This window comes from Poecile atricapillus, chromosome 1, assembly GCF_030490865.1.
Source record: "Poecile atricapillus isolate bPoeAtr1 chromosome 1, bPoeAtr1.hap1, whole genome shotgun sequence".
In the NCBI taxonomy this organism is placed as follows: domain Eukaryota; kingdom Metazoa; phylum Chordata; class Aves; order Passeriformes; family Paridae; genus Poecile; species Poecile atricapillus.
The window spans coordinates 149,937,840-149,959,476 of NC_081249.1; the positions used below are offsets into that span (position 1 = coordinate 149,937,840).

At 34.8% G+C, this 21,637-nt stretch overlaps 1 protein-coding gene across 4 annotated transcripts in view; it reads right to left on the reverse strand.

Moving 5' to 3' along the window:
• The window catches only part of RYR3 (ryanodine receptor 3), a 200,449-nt gene that overhangs the window by 78,788 nt on the left and 100,024 nt on the right, over positions 1-21,637 (reverse strand). For 2 of the 4 annotated variants that reach the window (XM_058829273.1, XM_058829270.1), the window contains exons 33-46: positions 21,438-21,524; positions 20,822-21,048; positions 18,986-19,787; positions 18,280-18,480; positions 17,919-18,021; positions 14,061-14,198; positions 10,906-11,179; positions 9,058-9,172; positions 7,197-7,326; positions 6,124-6,227; positions 2,674-2,809; positions 1,590-1,770; positions 1,020-1,125; positions 113-233 (exon numbers count right to left, since the gene is read on the reverse strand). In XM_058829273.1, the coding sequence (XP_058685256.1) occupies positions 113-233; positions 1,020-1,125; positions 1,590-1,770; positions 2,674-2,809; positions 6,124-6,227; positions 7,197-7,326; positions 9,058-9,172; positions 10,906-11,179; positions 14,061-14,198; positions 17,919-18,021; positions 18,280-18,480; positions 18,986-19,787; positions 20,822-21,048; positions 21,438-21,524 (2,725 nt within the window). Of the gene's footprint in view, positions 1-112; positions 234-1,019; positions 1,126-1,589; positions 1,771-2,673; positions 2,810-6,123; positions 6,228-7,196; positions 7,330-9,057; positions 9,173-10,905; positions 11,180-14,060; positions 14,199-17,918; positions 18,022-18,279; positions 18,481-18,985; positions 19,788-20,821; positions 21,049-21,437; positions 21,525-21,637 lie in introns of all 4 variants that reach the window. The other 2 variants (XM_058829271.1, XM_058829269.1) reach the window with 1 other exon arrangement.

Here is a 21,637-nt window from a genome sequence, read left to right on the forward strand (position 1 = left end):
ACTCTAACAATACTGCTCTATTTTTAATCGGAAGACTAATGTGGCAAAAGACTTTCATAAAAGATAAATGGTCTAATATTCAAATCGTCTAATACTTTTGTATTGAAGTTACCTTTGTTAACTGTGGACAACTTTAGTGGTATACTTATAATCCCCACCAAATCTTCAGTTGGCACTAGGGATCGAAGAATTGACCTGATTCGAATAGCTTCCCCTTTTCCACTTTGAATGAGCTGTTAGAAAAATTTATCAATAAAGAAATTCAGTACTGAGGGACATAAGAAAATTTTCCTCTAAATATTTCTATTAATATGATTCTTTTCCAAACACTGGAAGAAATCGTACAGTAATTCAATTTATCCAAGAATTAATGAAATTGTCAAATTCAGTTGTTCCTACTTTATTATCTGTTCTTATTTTTATATCAATGATTTCACAATATTATAAATTCCCAATAATGCAAGAAACTCTACATTGGTAAGATTCTTAAGCCAAACAGATATAGTGATGAAACCAAATCTTATGAAAAGTCCATGTTACCTAGAGAACCCATGGTGACAAGTTTTGAGCTTCCTTTTTTACACAACAAATGGATGCAGATCTGTGTGATGTGCATTTTTCTATTATTTCTATTCTGTAAAACCTTCAAAAGGCATTTACAACAATGAGGTGAGTAATTCCTTTTAACTTCTAGCAGAAATCAGGTATTCATAAACTGTGTCTGAAAATCTCTACCACAAATTTTTTTAACATGAAACTGTCTGGCAATAGAGAGCTACTACATATAGCTAATAAAGTTAATAGGTTTTGTAAGAGTAAGCAGGGAGGTTGCAAGCCAAATTTCTTACTCTTATTGTATTGAGATACACAGAAGATCCTAAGCTACTGAAGAATTTTGAGCACCAACAAGTAACAGTCAGTCTAATTAAAACCAAGTCTTGCACGTGGCTGTTACAGGCATTACAGTTGAAAAAGCTATTTTACATATTTTTCCATGTATTCACATGGAAAACACTTACATGCATTTCTGGTGCACAGCGTCCAAGTAAATCTATGAGAGCTGAGTAAAATGACATGATTGCATTTCCCATGTGCACAGTCTCCTCTTCCTCCTCCTCCTCATCACTAGAAAGTTAAAAATAACAGTGAGTGTTTTTGCTAATCTAAGTTTTATAGTCCTTCTCTGGAGCTAGAGACATGATCCAGAGACTATTCACCAGACATATTCATCCCTTTGGCTCCAGACTAAAGGATTTTTGTCTCTAGAGTAAGCACACAGGCTAACTCTAATAGCTGGCTTCACACAGGCTTTCTACTTTCCTCTTTTACTTTACCTTAACTTTAGGTTCATTCCACAGAGTCTTCTCATTTATTTTGTCCTTCAGGCTTTTTCTCTCTGTAACTCTTATTCCACTTTTATCTAGCTAATGCTTTATGAATGCCATATGACAACTGCTTGTGGATGTGAATCTCTAATTCTCTGTTTGTACAATGCCTTACACAACAGGGTCTATTATCCACATACTGCAAGCATGATTGAACCAGCTATTACATCCCCATTTGCCAAGCAAGCATTCACATTTACTTACCCTTCTCTTTTATATGCCTGGGAAGGAAGGTCACGACTAGGATTCTCTGAGATCCTGATAGCTTCCTGCATAGCGGCCAGCAGACCATTTCCTCCTTCTCCCCTAAGGTCTGGCCCGAAGCACTCTGGCCGTCGAATAAGGAGCTTGACAACAACACTTGCATTTTCCTCAACACTTTCACCTGAGGAACAAAAATACACATATTTTCTCCTGAAAGATATTCTTAAGTAGAAGAAAACTTTGTTTTCTCCTAGTTTTTTGTTACAAAATACAAAACAAGTCCTCATCCTAAGGCGCTGGTTTGAGATTCCCATGCAGCCCATGGTGAAGACCATGGGTGAAGCAGCTGTGCCCCTGTGGCCCATGGAGGCCCACAGGGATGCAGAGATCCACCTGCAGCACATGGAGGTTCATGGTGCAGCAGAGATCCACCTGCAGCCTGTGAAGAAGACCCACACTGCAGCAGGGGAATGCCTGAGAGGAGGCTGTGAACCTGTGGGAGGCCTGTGCTGGAGTAGGCTCCTGGCAGTCACCTGCAGACCTGTGGAGAGTGGAGCCCACACTGGAGCAGGTTTCCTGGTAGGACTTGTGGGGAACTCACACTGGAGCAGCCTGTCCTGGAAGGACTGCACCCCATGGAAAAGTGCCCCACATTGCAGCAGTTTGTGGAGAATTTTTGCCTGTGGGATGGAGTCACATTGGAGAAGGTTGTGGAGAAGTGTCTTCTATGGGAGGGACTGCATGCTAGAGCATGGGAAAGACTCTTCTCCGGGAGGAGTGGCAGGAATACATTGATATAACCCCCACTCCTGGTCTTCTTGTGCCAAGGAATTCCTAACATGATTTGCTACCATGGCTACAGGTTAATCTTCTCAATTACGTGATTTGCAAAAAAATGAAGAAAAAAAATACCGCTATGAAGATTCAAAAAAAATTTGCAATAGTAAGCATATAGCAATAGTCTTGTGTTTGTAATGAGAAGAGTATACATTAACCTCTCTTCAGATTTAACATATTTTTATGATTAAGAAATTAATTTAAAGGAAACCTTTTGATGGAATCTGGATGCCAAGAAATTACTTACTATTGGCAAAAACAGCAAATCGTAAGAATGACAGGTAACGTTCACCCTCTATTGGGTTCCATCCAATGTCTGGATATCCTTTAGCCAGCAATACTGGACAACTCTGCAGGCCACAACCTGCCAGGTAGGTAACAACCTGCAATACAGAATTAATCATTTATTCATATGCTTAGAAATACATTTCTAAAAATAGCTATAAACCAGAATGAGTACAGCATTTTTTTATTTTTTTTTTTAATCACAAGATTTTTTATATTCTGGGCATTTAACCTAAGAATCTAACATAGCTTATTATTTTATCAGTCATAGGGTTTTTTTAATGAAAAAAGGCAAGGACTCTTTGTTTCCGAAGTTACCTAATTATATGATGACACAAAATTACAACAACATGAACAAATGTGAAATGTGAAGTGTAGTAAAATCTACTTTTTTCATTTATCTTGTATAATACATAAGATCTTTTTGACAGTACATACACAACAACTAAAATACTGAACAGCTTTAAAATCAGATCAATAACAATGTATGGTTTATTTGCTACAACAGAAAAATAAACATTTGGATATATTTTAGTTTATATAGAGTAATTCTAATTTTAATGGATATGAAAACCATTACAATTATTCAGAAGAATGATAAATAACAATGAACAGTTTTAAGAGTCTGAACACAGAAAGACTAAAAAATTTTGGTAATACAAAAATTTCTAACACATTTCTTATCAAGAGTAGTATCTTTAAATAAGGGAAATCTCTGAGAAATTATGACAAATTCCGTTAATTATAGTAAACTGAATTTCAGAAATATATACAGAATAATTTCTTCATTCATCTAAAAGGAAATTTGCAGATAACTGTTCATTTCAAATAAAAATCGTATGTTTGTGCAAATGACAATACATGAGCATGGTTATAGCATGTAAAATAGGTAATGACCACAAAGAATCTTCCATGAACTTGTAAAAAAATATACAAATTATAAGTTCTTAAAATGGTAGGCAGAGAAAATGGATGGCAAAAGGGAGATAAATGATGAGATTATACTTACTCAGTGTCTTAAAAGACATGAAGTTATGAATTTAGAAAGAAGAATTACATGTCTGCTGATACATTATACAAATTGCCTCCAAAAGGCTGCAACAGTGGAAAAATGGGCTGATGTGGAAAATATGTTTACTACAATATCCAGTATACAGAGCACTCTGAGGAAAAAGTATGTAATTCCTGACAGGACTTGATAGTTTTCAAGCATTTATTCAGAAGATACAAGTGAATGCATACTTGGAGGGGTCTAGAAATGCAGCTCATAAAAAAATGTGAGAACACCAGTAGAATAAATCTGTTTCTTCTAAGATTTTATGATGTTACCACCAAGCCATATGGTTTTAATCTATTCAGTTTACTACAGTGTGTCATCAAACCGTGGGATACATTTCTAGTACAATCCTCTGCTGTCCACACAGTCATAAATTTGCAGTAAAGAGTTTTGTAGGAAGCAAAGCAATGCAAAGTCCCCAGGCAGGTGCAAAGGAGAGCCACTTTATTGCAAAAACCAGGCCATTTTAAGCAGATCTTTTTCCATTACATAGTTTTAAATCATAACAAATATAATCCAACCAACCACCATATACCACTGTGTGAGCAATGTTTATATAACTTGTTTTTCTGCCTCCAATTCAGCTGAGTCACTTTCCCATAGTCCTTTTCTGCTTAGCCAAAGTAGCAGGCCTGAGCCATGATTTTACAAGGGTAACAATGTGATTTCACAATAACTTAGCTAATAGTTTTATAAGGCATTACCTATGTGTAACAGAGTTGAAATTTGCAATGGCAAAAGTTCAAAAGTTAAGTTGTCTATGTGTAATTTATTTGCTTTGCACACAATTTTTATGGTATAAACTTCAGTCACATAGAAATGCTGTATCATTCTGTGAGTAGGGTGTCTGTCACATCCATCAGCTCATATCCAGACAGTATTATTTTTTTTGTAGTTATTTAGTACATAGATTTGTTTACTGAAAAACCTCCACATACTGCACTAGATAAAGTTATTGTCTCACCAAAGATAATACATTGTGGCCAATACATTATGATTCTTACAGCTAAAATGACTAACAAATTTGAGAAGCCCAGTCTGAGGCACATACAGCCTGATTTTTTCAACATAATATACTGCTTGTGTTACAGCCTGTATCTGTTACTGTTTGAACATTCAGTATTTGTACAGTGCCAAGTATTTCAGTAAGCAAAGTGCCAAGTATTTCAAGGTAAACAATCAGCAAATGAGAAATATAGCCAACAGTGAAATTTAGTTTAAGTGACTTCCTCTACAGTAATTTCCATGAAAATATAAGACAGTCACTGTTAGTGTTCCAGTCACTAGTGTTGTATCCCAAGGATTGATATCAATACCATTCAATTTTTTATTAATGACATTCAATTTTTTTATTAATGCACTCTGCAGTTTTGAAGGTGATAGAGAATTGCTGATCCTTCTCAACAGCTTATTACCAAGTAAGTATATTGCTGTGCTGTCTCACACTCTTTCCATTCATGTTCTTGCCTGTCTTCCTCAAGCTATTGCTGTAATATGCCCATTTATTTCACTTTCACAACTTTTCCTCTCCCACACCGTATACTGATCACAAACAGTCCCACGAGTTCCACTGTCATCACAGGATCCTCTCATACTGCATAGAGACTTTCTCTGCGCTAAGCTATCATTTAGAGGTTTAACTACTCCTTGTATTTATATTAAACCCTGTTCTGTTTTCTGTACCCCAATGCCCAGCTTGCATCTCTAACTTCCTTTACCTGCTTTCCTCCTCTTCTGACTGTGCACTGCCATCTCTAAACCAATTTTACTCCTGTGATATATAAATAACTTTCTTTCCATTTTTCACATTTTACCACATTTTCCAGCTCATCACATTCCCCTTTATTCCTTACCATTGCCAATGACTTGAGTTCTGGACTCAGTTTCCCATTGACCATATCCTTAAAATCCTGTTTCACCTTTCATCTTCAAATACCTGCCCTTCCATTTTCTTAACTTTAACCTCCATCCCCACAAATATCTATGTTTTAAGCCAAAAGACCTGTGTCCTTTATTTAACATTATTCTTTTAATTTTCAACATTTTCGTCCCCAAAAACCACTTCTTGATTTTCCTGTTTCATATCTTTTTTCTAGTCAAACTTTCTACCTGATAACAATAGTGAAAGGATGCAGAAGATAGAAATAAATCTATTTTGCTCTGATTCCCAATAAGCATAAAGTAAAATCAGGGAAAATACTGTTCAGTCAACCTTACCTTGAAACAACACATACCTAGAGTGGGTATTTCTGAGGACAACATATTCAAAAATTAGTATGACCAAACCTATCCTTTTAAACCCTTTTAGCACAAGTACACCATTTAATGAATGAGTAAATAAATCAGAGTGGCCACCTTATCAAGGTCCGGTTCCTCCAATGCGAGTGCAAGTTCATTGTTGTCCATCACAGAGGCTGCTGCCACATCGAGTGGTGTCGAGCCCCTCATTGAAGGAAACGCTGTAGAAAAAATCAACACATAATAATTAGATGGAGTTTGCAGTGATCGCACTCATGCAGCAGAGGGCAGCAATCACGCTGGAATCTAGAACATAAGTACACTCATAGTACATTTTAGGACAGTTCTTCATCTAAGAAGACAGTCAACTGTTTTTAATAATGTGAAAATGCTGAATGTTTTTTCTGACTTCACATCCATATCTGTAAGCACACTCAACCACAGTGATTTTAAATACATATGGAAAAAATCAGCATCAACAATATTGCAAATCAGAGAAATACTTTTTCCTTAGGAGACCAACATGTTAACTCCATAATTCTGCACAGCCTTATCAAGCCAAGATTTTAAAACATACCTATGTTTAGCAAAAAGAACCTTTCAAGCTTCACTTACCTGTTTTCTTTCTTTAATCATTTCTAGTTTTCTGTATTTATTATGGCCAAATGCACACATGAGCAGCTAAATTATTGTGAAATCACATGCTGTCTTGCCTTGACATATCTTATTATTATAGCCATCTATCTAGCCAACAAAATTTTCCTTGTGGTACAAGATCTAATGCACATGCATTAAAAAAACATACATTCAATATTTAAAAGAAAAATATGAAATTTACTTCAGTAGTCTAAATTATAAAGGCAAAGAAAATTAAACCAGATGAAACAGGCAAGCACCATAAGGAGTCAACTTAATCTTACATTTCAAGCCACATCTATTTTTGAACGGAAAAATGTTAAACCACACATTTAATACTGATATTTTCAAGGTGTTAAACAGACTATTCTGTTTCTAATACAATTCATAGACACATAAGCATGAAACAAAAGTGAAAAAAAAAAAAAGAATTAAAGGTGAAACCACAAGGTGGTTTAAGCATATTTCAGCCTGCTATACAAATTAGACACCAGTCTTGTGATATCACAGTTGCTCCTACTCCTGCTTTTAGGTGTTGCAGCTACATGGCATACCCAGTCCAACACTGCTGTTTTCCAGTAAGTAACTGAGATGCTCAAACATGGCCTTTTGGTTTTGACGACTAATGCGACAGAAGTAGCACAGGAACCGACAACAGCTTGCCACCATCTTAGGAAAAGCGATCTGCTGAAGAGGAAAGTTGACAAAGCAGTGAAATATGTTAATTACCAATCTGTTCCAGTTCTTCTTCCTGCACTCCTAACAAGGAAAGTATAGTGAAGTTACCAAGGTGATAAGCAACTGACAGTTGCTTTGGTTCTAACTTAAGAAAGGACCCACATTTCCTTTTAACTTTCACATTCATTAGGACATTAAAGTGTTGAAAAAGCATTTTTCAGGGAACTGTAGGTGACATCAGTTTGAACTGGCAAGTTTTTATCCTCCCACCATTCCTTCAGAGACAATATATGTCTCAATACAGCCTCATGATTAACCATTCATTCCAAGAAGCTGGACATCTAGCTTAAACAATCTGCTGCCACAACCTAGGAAAATGCCCAGTCCCTACATTTCATGATTGATCATTCCATCTTTTGAAGCTACAACACTGAACAGAAAGAAATGTTCACGTGGTCCCTTCTGTCTACGTACAATTCATAAAGACAGAGACATAAAATAGGTTATTTAGGGTGGCCAAACACATTTAATGGCACGACATCAGGTTACTAAACAGTTGTCTAAATCTGCATTTCCTTTGAAGGCTGTAATGTTAATTTCTGTAAAGCATTTTTGTAGATCTGTGTTATTTAAATTTTCTAGGAAAATATTTTTTTAAATAAAATTAGAAGGCATTGGGGGTTGTCATTGTTTTGGGTTTCAGGTCTTTTTATCACCTTTAGCTCTATGTACGAGTTGTAGCAAAACTAGGGTGTTGTTATACCCATAAATTAGCAAAGTAATAATAATTTTGTAAGTAACTGTAACTTGCCTTAAAATGCAACAGAAATACTAAAACTGGTATGTGAATGCTTTGTAAAACTGCAATGGTATAGGCAGATGCAATGTATAAGCATTTAAGAGAATTATATGAGCAATATGACCAAAGAGGCAAAGAAAGAGGGGTGCAGCTGCACACAGAAGACAATCAAGTTATGAAAAATTGAAAGACAGAGAAAAGATAACCAAAAGGTTGAATATTGGGTTGAAAATTGTTCCAAATACATAAGAAAAATGAACGGCCAGGCAAAAGGATATTAGATAAGGAAAACTGCGATCAGAGGAAACCCCTCTTTTTGAGGTGGAGGCAACAGGATAAAAAAAATCAGGCATGAGCAAAGAGAGGAAAGAAAATATGCGCATTTCACTTCTCACTTTCTTCGGGAGTGAAAATTTTCTGTTAGGCTTCTCAAAATTTATGCCACTCTGCCTTTAAAATAACATGTATATATATTCAACCATAACACAGAGAAAAGAGAGAACACAACACTGCAAGAAAATTTTTGCTCAATTCAAGTACATGAATTTGAGCATTAAAATTTAGACTGGGTTTAGTCTCTTATAATTTATTGGTAGTAACACTTCATTTGAGCTGAAGAGGTAAATTTTCCTACCAGAGCTACATCTCCAATAAATGCAGTTAAATTATATATTTAATTTAAGAACAAAAGATTTTACAATCCTATTAAAATAAAAATGAAACACCTATAACAACTCAGGTTTTAAAAATCAAGGCAAGGCTCCTGGTCTTCTGCCTCTAGTAAAATAAAAAGGATTCTACTTTGTCATTAATGAATACTTTAATTTGGACAAGCAAAAGCTTACATAGGATATATTTTTATTCACCTTTTGAACATCATAGTATGTTTTTGGGGAGGTTCAAAATGCAAAACATATAACAAATTGTGGTGAAATTACCTGAGATTTATCTCCTCCAAGCACATTGACCATCACATCCATAACAGTCTCATGCATGCCCAAGACTCTCATTAGGTTAGGATGCTGATAAAACACTTTGTTGTTCATTATATCCCTAAAATGGAAGAAAAGACAATTTGTTTTTAAGAAACCCCAAATTAAAGTTAATGCATTGAGATTTTAAAAGTATGCATTTATTGCATTAATATAATTTTAAATTCTTTGAATTCAGCATAATACAAAAACACCTGAGAACAAAATATTTCACATTTCAATATGCTATCATTCCTCTAATTCTCATAGATTCTTCATAATAAGAATATTAACCTCCAAATTATTTCAAGATGGCAATTCTTCATCTCTAAATTGCTCCTACCATCTGTTCTGTTTAAATAAAAAAAAAATAAATCTGTGATGATCTAAGTGGAAAAGAATATGTTTTGTTAGGTTTTAAATTGAGAACAGAGATCAAGAAAATGAAATCTAATCAATCATATTTCTGCAGCAATCTCTTAATTTCCTCAGTTCAATAAGTAAAGACAATAAATAGACTTAGTATTTAAGGATATCTACTGTATGTATTTCATCAGTATTTCCAAATTCTGTCAGAAGTGGCATACAGGTCAATTATGAAGGACTACTTTAATTTTTTTCACTCTGTCTACCACTCTCTCAACATTTTCTAGAATCTGCTGTATTGTTTTCATAATCCAGAAGACAATTTATTGGTTTCAAAATAATCCAGGGACTGGGTTTCAATTGAATCCAGGGATTTCTAACATCTTAGGACAACCTGTTTAAAAACACATGGCAAATAACAGGAATCATGCCTGTTTTAAAGAAATACAGAAAACTGAGAATGAATGAGTCTCAATACAGCACTGCTTGGTAGGTGTTTATATACATACTGTATTTAGGCAAAAAATATCCTTTATCCCTCATATAATTCTCAGCAAATTCACAAACTCTGCATCAGGGACAAATTGAGTAATACTGTCACACACTGCCTAATGAGTCACTGCCATGGCTCAATTAATTCAATTGAAGTGATTAGTCTTCGCAATTTTTACAAAAACACTACAAATTTTACATTGAAATAGTAAGAATAATGGAACTTTCTTAGAATTGTAAAGGAGAGAATTTTTTTAATATTCCTGAAGAAAGACAAATATAGTTCTCAGGTAACAATACTATAATTTTCTCTCTTTTTAAATGCACCATTTTAATTGAAGTAATGTACTTCATGTGATTTTTTTTCCTTCCAACATTAAATGGCCCAACCAGCATTTACTCACACAAGAGGAATAACGAATATGCAGGAACACACCATAATACCTGCACTGCTTAACAGAGGTAATTTTATAGCAAAGATGCAGAAAATATTCTCACATCATCTGGTGCTATATAAAGGAAATGTCTTCTGAATTTCCAATTGAAAAGACACCACCAAGTTTATTCACTTATACCTGAAATCTAATATGACTTTAAGTTTGGGAAAAATGCAGTATATATATACACCAGCAAAAATTTTAGTGATCTTTTTCTCCAGAATTGCTAAAACATATACATGTTTAAACATCAGGGTTTAAGCATCAGGCTTAACTGTAGTAAAAGGAGTCCATTTTCTTTAGATAATACCCTAGATCACAGAAAATTTTACCCTTTTGATACTGTTAGAGAGATCAGTTGGAGTCACCTTGGAAATATATGTGAAAATGTAAATCTCTGGTGCATATTTACACTTCAGCAAAGCATTCATTTTCATTTAGGAAGAAAAATTATAGGTTTTACTAATATAACAAAAAGCTTCACACCAACTTAAAAAAAATAAATCTGTTAATTCCATACCCTAATCCATTAATCATCAGCAATTCCTCCTCTTTTCCCATCCTCACACTGAGAAGTGAGCGAATCTGGCCCAGTGCTGCAAGCAGATTAATGGTATCCTTCACAGAGGCAGCACTGATAGTGTATGCTTTCCTCAGGGCTTGCAGTAGCTCACCAATGCTGTCATATTGCCTACGAAGGAGGCTGTACATAATCCGAACTAATTCAGGATCTTGGATCTGATCTTCCTGGGACCAGCGCACCATTGTCTGCGATATGAGTTCTTTCAGTGTAGCTAAAAGCAAAATACATTAAATGTTAGTAGTTCTTCCAACAGAAAACATCAAAAACATGTATTATAGTAAAATATGTAAGAGTAGTCAACGAAGTAGTTGTAAAAAACCACAAGCAGACGGAACAGGATTTTTTAATTGGAAAAGCAACTTTCAGATCTTTTGAGATAAGTGTAATTTTTTTGAGAAATAGAAAACAATAAACATCTACTTAAGGTTCAAGTCCATACCAGCACTGTTAACAGTGAAAACCTTGAAGTTGACTTGACTCTGAGAATCATCCTTGTAAATTAAATGTCGCATTAAGACTTTTAATTTATCCCTCATTTCTACATCAAGTCACTGTCACTTGGGAATGCACTTTCTAAAAACACCGTATTGTTTGGAACTACAGAATAAATACTGCTTGAAGCACTTGTACTGTAGACAATGCATATTCAGTGATGCTATAAATAATTTTGCTGAGGCCAAAGTTTAGGGAATTTACCTGAAATTCTTTGTTCCAACAAATGTTCGTACTTGATATCAAGTAAAACAGGAAAACCATCTTACATCTTAAAACAATGCAAGTTTCCTTCTTCTATTACCAATAAACATATGCCTTGACTTTCCCAAAGAACAAATGGCAAGAACAGCTCCCTCCCACTTTCCATCGCTAAAGTGTTTATAGATAGTGTAGATCCATTGGGGTTTGTGTCTAAACAATCCTTGCACTCGCTAACACTTCTTTCTTAGTTTACTTATTGTATTTACACAAAGCCATCATTAATTTTGAGATTCTGTTCAATAATTAGGCTTTCTATCTGTGGGAACAAATTCTGTACCTCACAGATAGCTCTAGTCTTAGTGGCATGCCATACCTTATCTCAGCTTTGACTTGATGGTTACAAAAGTCATTATTAACACTAATTCATTGCCTCTATGTGTTTATTTTCAGAGTTCTAACTTGTTTTTAAATACAAAATTTACTGATTCATCATTAAGACTAGGTTGAAATTGCTGGCATTCCTCCCTTGGGTAAAAGTTAATTTGTCATAAGAAATGAATGTATGCTTAGAGGAAAGGAAGATTTATTTGTAGTAAATAGTTCCTTCTGATGAATATTCACACTCTGAGAATGAATGAGTAAAGCCAAGACACTCAAGGCCAGAGATTTTATCCTTGGAAACAGGTACACATTGTGCACATCACCACACCTCTTCATGGACATAAGAGGATTGGGAGCACCTCCAAACCCCTTTTTCCTTTAATCTCTGAATTCCAAATTTCCTGTTGTGTAAAGGGAAAGTGCACACATGGATTAAAACCTGAGTCTCCAGCTACAGTCAAGTGTATAATATATTATTTTTCATCGTGCTTTGAATGACTTAATCCATGTGCATATTTGCACTATGCATCACTCCAAGAAGCCCAAGCTTGAAGAAATCATCTGAAATTTCTAGAAAAATAGACAGTGTAGGATCATTTTTCCAACCTATATTTCTTGTAAAATATACCAAAATATACCAAAGTTCTGGTACATTAAATAAGTGAACTGCTCTGTTCCAAGCACCAAACACCATGTGCCCTGAGGTTTTAGGAGTGAATACTTCCAAATTCATGACAATAGAATCCACATGAAACCTGGAGAAGAAATTATACTTCCAGATACTGAGTAGGTCCTGCTACCATCAAAGAGAAAGCAGATGCTAATAGATGAGTCACTGGAGAATGAAGCCCTGTTTCATGCAGCAAAACAGATTGTTATAAGGTTTAATGTATTTACAACAGAGTAACAAACTTAACAGACCTTAATATGCTTTCAGATCAGGACAAACACTCTAAGGTGCTTTCCAGAGCATGCAGATCATGTAAGAGTTGTCATGAGTTATAAAATAACTTTGCTGCCTAATCTCAACATAACTCTCGATGAAATTATTGAGCCTGAAATAAATTAACCATTCCACATCTGTACATAGTCCTACTGCCAAACTAAGCAACTTGGAAAAAAAAGAGGAGTAACCATCATTGGTTGACCAACCTCAAGTCACTTGAGAACCCTGCACATGATATCTGGATAGTGTTACAGAAATTTAGAGCTAGAAACCCTATCTTGATTCAGAAAGGTAATAAGAAACCTCAGCAAAAACATGTCTAAGGGAAGACTTGGAGAAATTTGGCCTTTTGCCTTGCTTAGTCCTCACTATCCCTAGTCACTACTAAGGATTGAAAACTCATAAACATATCACAGCAAAGACACAGTTTGTGAGATTCATACCACACATCACCTTCAGTGGGGTGAATTCCCATGTGGCATATGAGCACAGTGGCAGTGAGAATCAGGTGAATTGTTCAAGGAGGCACAACAAAAAGGAACTGCAAGCATGGAACCAATCTCGCCTATATAGACCACCCCTTGCATGTTATGGAAGAGGGCATGAGAATGGATATGTACAGAAATACTGCTCAGAATAAGAAGTTTGTGATCACAACTGTTTTGGGGGCTTTATGTGCTTGTCTGTATTTGTGTGTTTATGTAGCCTATGAACAGGTTAATAGAAGGGAAATGGAGATAAGGTCTAAAGTTTAGAATTCTTGAGTCTACATTATTGTGTTATAATTAGCCTTTCACAATTCTTTATAAAGAATATGTAAATTTTCAACACTATAGCTAATGATCTGGATCCAAAATCTTCCACTAATTTTAATTTGTTTAATTTTGTTTAAAAATGTATCTGAGGTGCTCAGTATGCAGAATAACAGTTCTAAGAGTTAGAAGAAACTTAAACAAGTAGTCTGCTTCTTCAGCCCCTTATAAAATTTTATTACAAAATACACTCCTGTTGACTGTGTAAAATTTTAACACTTGCATCATGAAAATATTTATATGGAAAGAATACTTACTAGGAGCTTTCTCTTCTTCTTCCTTAGGCTCCAGTTTTTCTGCTCTTGGTGGACCTTTGATTTTGTACATTAATGAGCGGAGTTTGCCAGTCAAGGAGGAATCTTCCTCTTCCTCTTCCTCTTCTTCTAGTGGAATACCTTAGCATAAAATAAAACTGGTTAGAAACAAAACTTAATCTTTGAGGTTTAACTCCCTTAATATTTAAACAATATTAAAATAGCTATAGGAATATTTTTTAACCAGCAAATTCCATACTGGATAAAAGAGGAAGAAGTAAGGCCAGCAGTTTTAACATATAGGACCAGAAAGCACCCCTCAAAGTATGTTCATTTAAGTACACATACTTCTTACATCCAGATTTATAGTGTTCATTTTTCACTATTATGATCAAAGAGGTGGTACTTTTTTAAGAGTCTACTATGGCAATTAAATATGACTCACGGTCATATTTGATTAAATATGTGATCCTCTGTTTCACATTTTTGAATGTAGGCTCAAGAAAGAAATGTATGGCTGTATCTTACAATACAGTACAGTTTATCAGTTGAGATATTTAGCAGCCATAAACAAATATATTAACTGAATTTAAAGCTGTATGAAGGCAGACATTGAGAGATTATGTGGGTAATACATGCTTTTCATGAAAATGTATACAATGAGACAGGATATAATTTTATCAGGTAGTTTAATACAGTTCAATTCACTACACTGCTTCACAACCATTCCGTGTCTCTCACACCTCTAAGTGATCATCAGACAACATGTGTTATACGCAGAAGCAAAGAACTAAGCAGGCTCTCTTCAGATCAGAGACAATTGTGCCAAGCTGAAATGTGAGCTTTTTGCAACTTGCTTGTCAAAGAGCAATTGAGAAAAGGAAAAGCTTTTCAGACAGGACACTAGAGGCAGAACCTCAAGCAGAGGGAAAAAGAATAAACTGCAGTGGCTAAAACTGGTACTAAACAATTAACTAAGAAAGAAAATAGAACATATGAGGTATCAAGTTGGAGAAACTTTTCTGCCAGCAGCTACAAAGGGGGAGTTGAAATTATGACTAGGAATGACTAAGTTATGAAATTCAAAGGCACTGGGAGGAAACGAAAGAAGTCAAAATTGAAATTGGACAGTAAATATGGAATTTAAGAAATGGGATAAGTGAAACCAGCTTGAGAAAATGAAAAGTTAAAAAAGAAAGGATACAGTCAGTCTGAAAAAAAGTAAGAGCAGGAAATGCTGCCAGTAATGAAAGGAAAGAGAAAGCAGATAAGGATATTAAAGGAAGAAACTATCTGGCATTGAATTAAAACCTAGGCCCTGGACACAGGAGAGGAACTCTTAAGAAGCTGAAATGGACAGACAATAAGAAATTCACTGGGATCATGAGTTAAGACAGAGTTGGACTGGGGTGGATGAGGTCTGTGACTCCTCCAGATGTGGTCTCATTTACTGTTCCATATCATTAACTGTTCTTTCTGCATCCTCTTATAGTTGCAATCCATTCAGAAGCTGACTATCTCTGGTTGTTACTGGTGCATTGCTTCCTTCAAGTGGCAGAAGTCTGTGCACCAGTACAGATGGCTTCAACCCAGATAACTCAGTTTGACATATCATGCTACAAAATATGCTGTAAATTTGTTTGGTTTTTTTGTAACCAAGAAATTGCACATAAAAAATGTGATAGAGGATCATTATTTTGCCAGCAAAATTAACCACTCAGCTAGGACGTGCTAGGATTAAGACTGCCTGAGTAACTATTTGCTTATATTCATTATGAAGAAGCCTTTAATTACTTGATTGCATACATAGTTTTCCACTTAGATGGCAAAGTATACTTAGTACTAAAAAGCTGATTAAACATTCCAAGCGGAACTCCTATTCATTTAATCTGCAGCTGCGATTGCTTAGTAATGATTTTCAGGACCAAGTCAGGACACAGATAATGAGGAGCACTTATCCATAGCGACCACCTCTGATAAATCTGTACAAAGTAATGAATTTGGTTTTTCTTAGAATCCAGAGGACCTTTGAACTATTTTAGTCATGAGACAGTGCTTTCTTTATCTTGAACTCCCATTCAAAATATATGTTTGTAATGTAGTAAACAAATATAAAAGTACATCCCTAAAAAGAGAAATCACAATGCATACAATAACTAGTGTTTCACCTCATTTAATATGAAGAGTGATCAGGAGATAACTAACTCAATGATCATAACAAGCACAATATTTTTAAGCTAAAATTAATTTATTGTGGAGTTAAGGCATTTCAAAGTAAGTTGTAGGTCTTTCATAATCTCCATTCTGGAGTCTTAGAGTACTCTGTGCTGCCAAATGGTCATTACCTTTGGAAACCAGAGGTCAGATCAAGGGCTAAGTGACTGAACAGTGGAGGTAGCTGTAATATTTCATTATGATAGGTGTAATAAAAACAGAGAGAAAGAGGAGTAAATAGGAGGATACTAATTATTCACTTTAACACTTGTAAGAAAAATGATGGAATGAAAGAAACAAGTTTTGGTAAGCACTTAGAAGCAAGGATGAATAACAACAGAGGACTGTGAAAACCAAACAACATTAAACCAATCAAATTTCTGCCTTTCAGACACAAATCTTGATTTTAAGGACTTCTAATACTGTTTTGTACAACACCCTCAGAAGTAAATTGATGGAGCACAACTCAGATATCTTCAGACCTACTCATCTTTGGCTGAGGCTAAGGCTGAGGCATTATAATTGGCTTATCATGAAATCAGAGCTTGCTGGTTGCTGGAGATTCTAAGAGGATATAACAGTGCAAAATAATACCAGAGGCCTTAACAACACAAGCACAGAATGGTACAGGAGGCGCCATGCCTCCAAAGAGAAAACAGAAACTTAATACAAGGTCATTAAAACAATACAATTCCACGAACCAGGTAACACTGGTTTTAGGGATAACCAGCACAGAAAGATTTATCAGACTGTGTTGGTAAACGTTTGATAATGACCTCAAGAAGAAGGGTGGCCATCATCCTTTTCCTGGGGAAGAGATCGAGATGCTGCCAACTTATTGTAATGATGTTGGCCCCTTCTTTTTGGACAAGATGGATGCCAATATCCATAGGACTAAGCAACACACTGGAAGAGTAACCCTGAATATATCTACCAAGTAGGCCAATTGAAAAAGCTTGTTTATTTCAGTTCTAACTACATAATTACTGGGAACGAACAGTAATAATTAGATGACTCAGACTACATATGTTAATAACTCCATGATTGTCTGAATTAGACTAAGATCTCAATAAACTCAATAAACTAATTAAAAAAATAGACATCAAAAACCCACATAAAATTGCACAGGAAATCCAAATTAAATGAGTGAGGGCAATTCAAGCTGCAATATTCAGTGCAAGAGTGTTTTATAATGACTGAATCTCACACTTATGCATACTACATACTAAGCTAAAGCAGGCAGGGAACTCCACATCTGCTGTTTTTTATTAAATTTCTGAGGCTCACTTTTGCAGCAATTGTGTTCCCTCAGTACCTTTATCTGCTTGTACTCATACATGTGCTTATATAAATCTTTTAAGATAAGCCAACCTTCTTGTTTGGGTTATTTTTTTCTCCCGATAAGCCTAAAACTTATATATAAACAGAATAATATCAGATAATACTTAATAGAGATTTAACAGTGAAACTTAAAATCATGCAGACTTCCCATATTTTTTTCAATATACACCAAAGTTTGTCAGCAAAGTCAGTTTGTAGGCAGTAATACATCTAATAAAAAAAAACTCTCATGCTAGTATATTTTTCTACTGCTCTGTCAAGTGCCAAAAAGACAAACAAAACTTGTATTAACAACTTGCCACTCACCACAGTGAATTAGAAGATCATCGTGAAATTCATATAGTTCCTCCCGAATCTCCTCTGGACAAGGACAATCCTCTCCCAGTTGAAAATTCAGCAACATATTAATCTTTAAGGGAAAACATAGTTCAAACACTGAAATAGCCTAAGACGTATTCTACTATATAGCCATACTTTACCTGTTTATAACATTGATTTACAGCTTAAGTTCTAGAACACAAGTTTCAGCACTCTGATATTCACTATTTTGCAGCACAAAATAAATTTATTTTCAAATTCATTTTGGTTCTCCAGCGAGTCAGGACTTTATTTTGTCCTCATAAGGATTTTTTTTAATCTCTAATTCAATCTATTTTTTTAATATTACCTGCTCTTGAGGAGGAGACCGAAATTCCTTAGTTTTCTTGGCAGTCAATGCAGCAGACATGTTCAAGGCTTGCATGAGTTCATTGTACCTGTATTTCTGGTTATACTGCAATTTTGATACATATCGGTCTGCAAATGATACAATTGCTTCCACTCTATGTTGCAGTTCACAGTCACAAAAGTAATTGAGTAAATGACACATCTAGGGTAGAGAAAACAGACAATCTCAACAGCTTTACAAACTCTGGGGAAGAACTTCAGTACATACTATACACTGCATCAGACTGTAAAAATGAGGCACATTTTTCCCATATTTCTGTTTTAACACTGTAAATGTGACAAAGTGGTAGTTTCATTACCTGATTGATAATATTATATAGCACACACAATCTTTCACTCCATGCACTCAAAATATCTAGAAATCACATACTAGTTTGGCTTGGAAGGGTCCTTTAAAGATCACCTGGTCTAACCCTTCCATTTTTATGAAATAAATACAAATTCACATATCTATTTTGAGTGTAGATACACATAGAAAGAACTGAATCATCATCAATTTTTTTTAATGTATTTGAGATTTTAAGGCAAAGTGGAATTAAAGACCTTCAGAATTTCAAATCTTATTAAGTAGAGAACAGACGAAAAGCACAATCTTTTTTTTTCATCAAGAGTAGAATATAAGTAACATATTTATAATAAACGGTCACCTGAAGCTTAACAGATTCTGGTAATCTTGTCTGCAACAAGCCCTTTGCAGGAGCTTTTGCTTGTTTGATTGCTTTCTCCCCAGCTTCTACTGCTTTTTCTTCAACTTGTGTCACTTCTTCCTTCTCTGTCCTCTCTTCTGTTTCTTCCTTGTGATCTCCAAACACAGTGGGATCAATGAGGAGTAACACCTGCTTCACATCATCATCATCAAAAACACCCATTATAAGCAATGTTGCTATCAGTTTAAGAACAGGAACAAACTGGAATGCAACCTGTCCTCCAACAGGGTCTCGTATATGACTCCCACTACACTGTACTGCCTCTGTTAACATACTTATGGCCTTGGATTTGAGTATCTCCAGGGGTATCTCTGGGATGGAAGTCTGATGATCTTCGCTGGTTGCAATAAAGCAAGGAGTAGAAAAATTGAAGTCTGGTTTAAGACAAGTGCTAAGCCCTACTCCAGGTAAACCATGCTTCTTTGTTTCATCGGGATATAATTTAATATTTCGAGTTTCATCTGTAACTGGAATGATAAATTCATTGCTCATCATGAGCTTGGCTTGCTTGGCATGCTCCAAGTGAATACTAATGAGCAAGTCATAGAATCCAGAACGTAGAAGTCCAGGTAAATATTGATTATCTATTGTAAAAAACAGCTGAGATATGTCCACATGGCTACAAAGTGCATAAGCAACTCTAGTGTTACCTAGAGCACTAACTGAGCTATAGAGTTTTAAAGTGTGGTAGTGAAACATCATCAAATCTTCTTGTTCACACAGTTCCAAAATATCAACACATCTGTTATGAAATAAAGAAACAGAACACCAATCAATTCCATGAACAAAGACTTTGAAAAAGGAAAGCTTTATAATCTCTAAACAGTTCATCAGCTCCTCTTCAAACCACTAATATAAAAGTTGATACTAAATCATTGTAGTATGTGCATCATTAAAACGCAGTAAATGGTGAAAATAATTTGTTGAGACTCTTTAAAATTAGTACTCCATAGGAAAAAAACCCCAAAATCTAAGATGGAAATTCTTTGGAATCTCTTGTAAATTAGAAATTGTTTTTAAAGTAGGTGTATTAGGCATGCTGAAAATCTGCATTAATACATTACAAAACAGTGCCTTTCTAGTTTACTCAGGATTATTTATTCATTTTTTCTACAAGACCAGTGTTTTTCACTCTTTTCTTGAATTCAGTTTTATTAAAAATAAATAAAATTGAGTTTTGAATCATTAAAAGAAATTGTAAAATTATTAATAAAAGTACAGCTGTTAAATGAGCTTTCCTCTATGCTTTTGCTGATAGTTTGATATTTCACTGGTTATGACATTTGATGTTTGGATAGATGTTCATTACCCTCACTCTGAAGATAAAACCTATTGAAAATCAAAGAAAGGCATGATCTTGTCAATAAGAACATAAGAACTTAATGTAAATTTAGTGCAGATGAAACAGGAAGAGATAACAGTTTTCTTTAATGGAAAAAATCATCATAATAGCACTTGCATGTTCTTTATGCTTGTTTTTCTCAAGCTGAGAAAAATCTCTAGCTTTAAAGATCTACAGATATAAGAGATGTTATTTAAACTTAAATAAAATCAAATAGTCACACTTTGTTTTATACATGTAAAACTTAGTACATGGAATTCAGTCTCTTATATTTATTTAAATTTCACGAATACAATAATATCTGATATGGTATCAGGTAAGATCAGGAACTCTCAACAACTATAGGGCAAGTATTGTGTAAGGCAGGTTTAATCAGTAGCTGTTTTCAGTATGTTTTGTCCACATCAAGTAATTTTATCTCATTATCAATGTACCTGTTTTCTTCTGGGATATGAAGTGCCATCATCTGCAGAGGTTCCAAACACTGTACTACCCAGCCATGACGTTCACTGACACGCTCAGTTTCTACTCTTAGAAAGCTGTTTGGCATGCGGCTCCATAAAACAGGTGTAATTGTTTGTACATCAAGGCGAGGGGGGCACTGAGGAATAGGATTTCTTTCTTCACTTTTAAAAATTGCTGCCGATAAAGGCATGGTATTCTGAAACAAATATATGTATTAATTATTTTTGAAACAAGTAATTGTGAATAAACCCATAACAATAAAAGGAAGTATAACTTTTAAAAAGCGAGGAAATCATAGAAAGGTAGAAGTTATTATTGCAAACATAATCCATTAAAACCCACCAACATTAATGGTGTTATCCTCAAATAATATTAATTTATTTTGACAAATACAGATAATCAATTAACTGCATATAATAACAATATTTACAGAAGCAAATATAGAAGTCAAATTACAAGTCATGCCTTTGATTCAATGTTCCTAATCAAATTTAACATGCAGCAATTTGCATGGAAATAAACAGATTTAAAAGAGGATATTTACAGAAAAATTGTCTTTCTAGAGAATACAAAAATGCTTCCTACCTTTAATTTACCAAGTTCAAACTGAATCAAGTTAGTGCTTGTAGGCTGTAAAAATGTTGCTGGAAAAAGCTTCGTGTTTGGTTCAACCTAAAAGTGAAATGAGGTTAAAATTTTTCAAAAATTAAAAATGGGAAAAAAATCATCTCCCTGCATATGATATAAATACTGTATACTTTACTCTTCATTATTAAATAATTTAG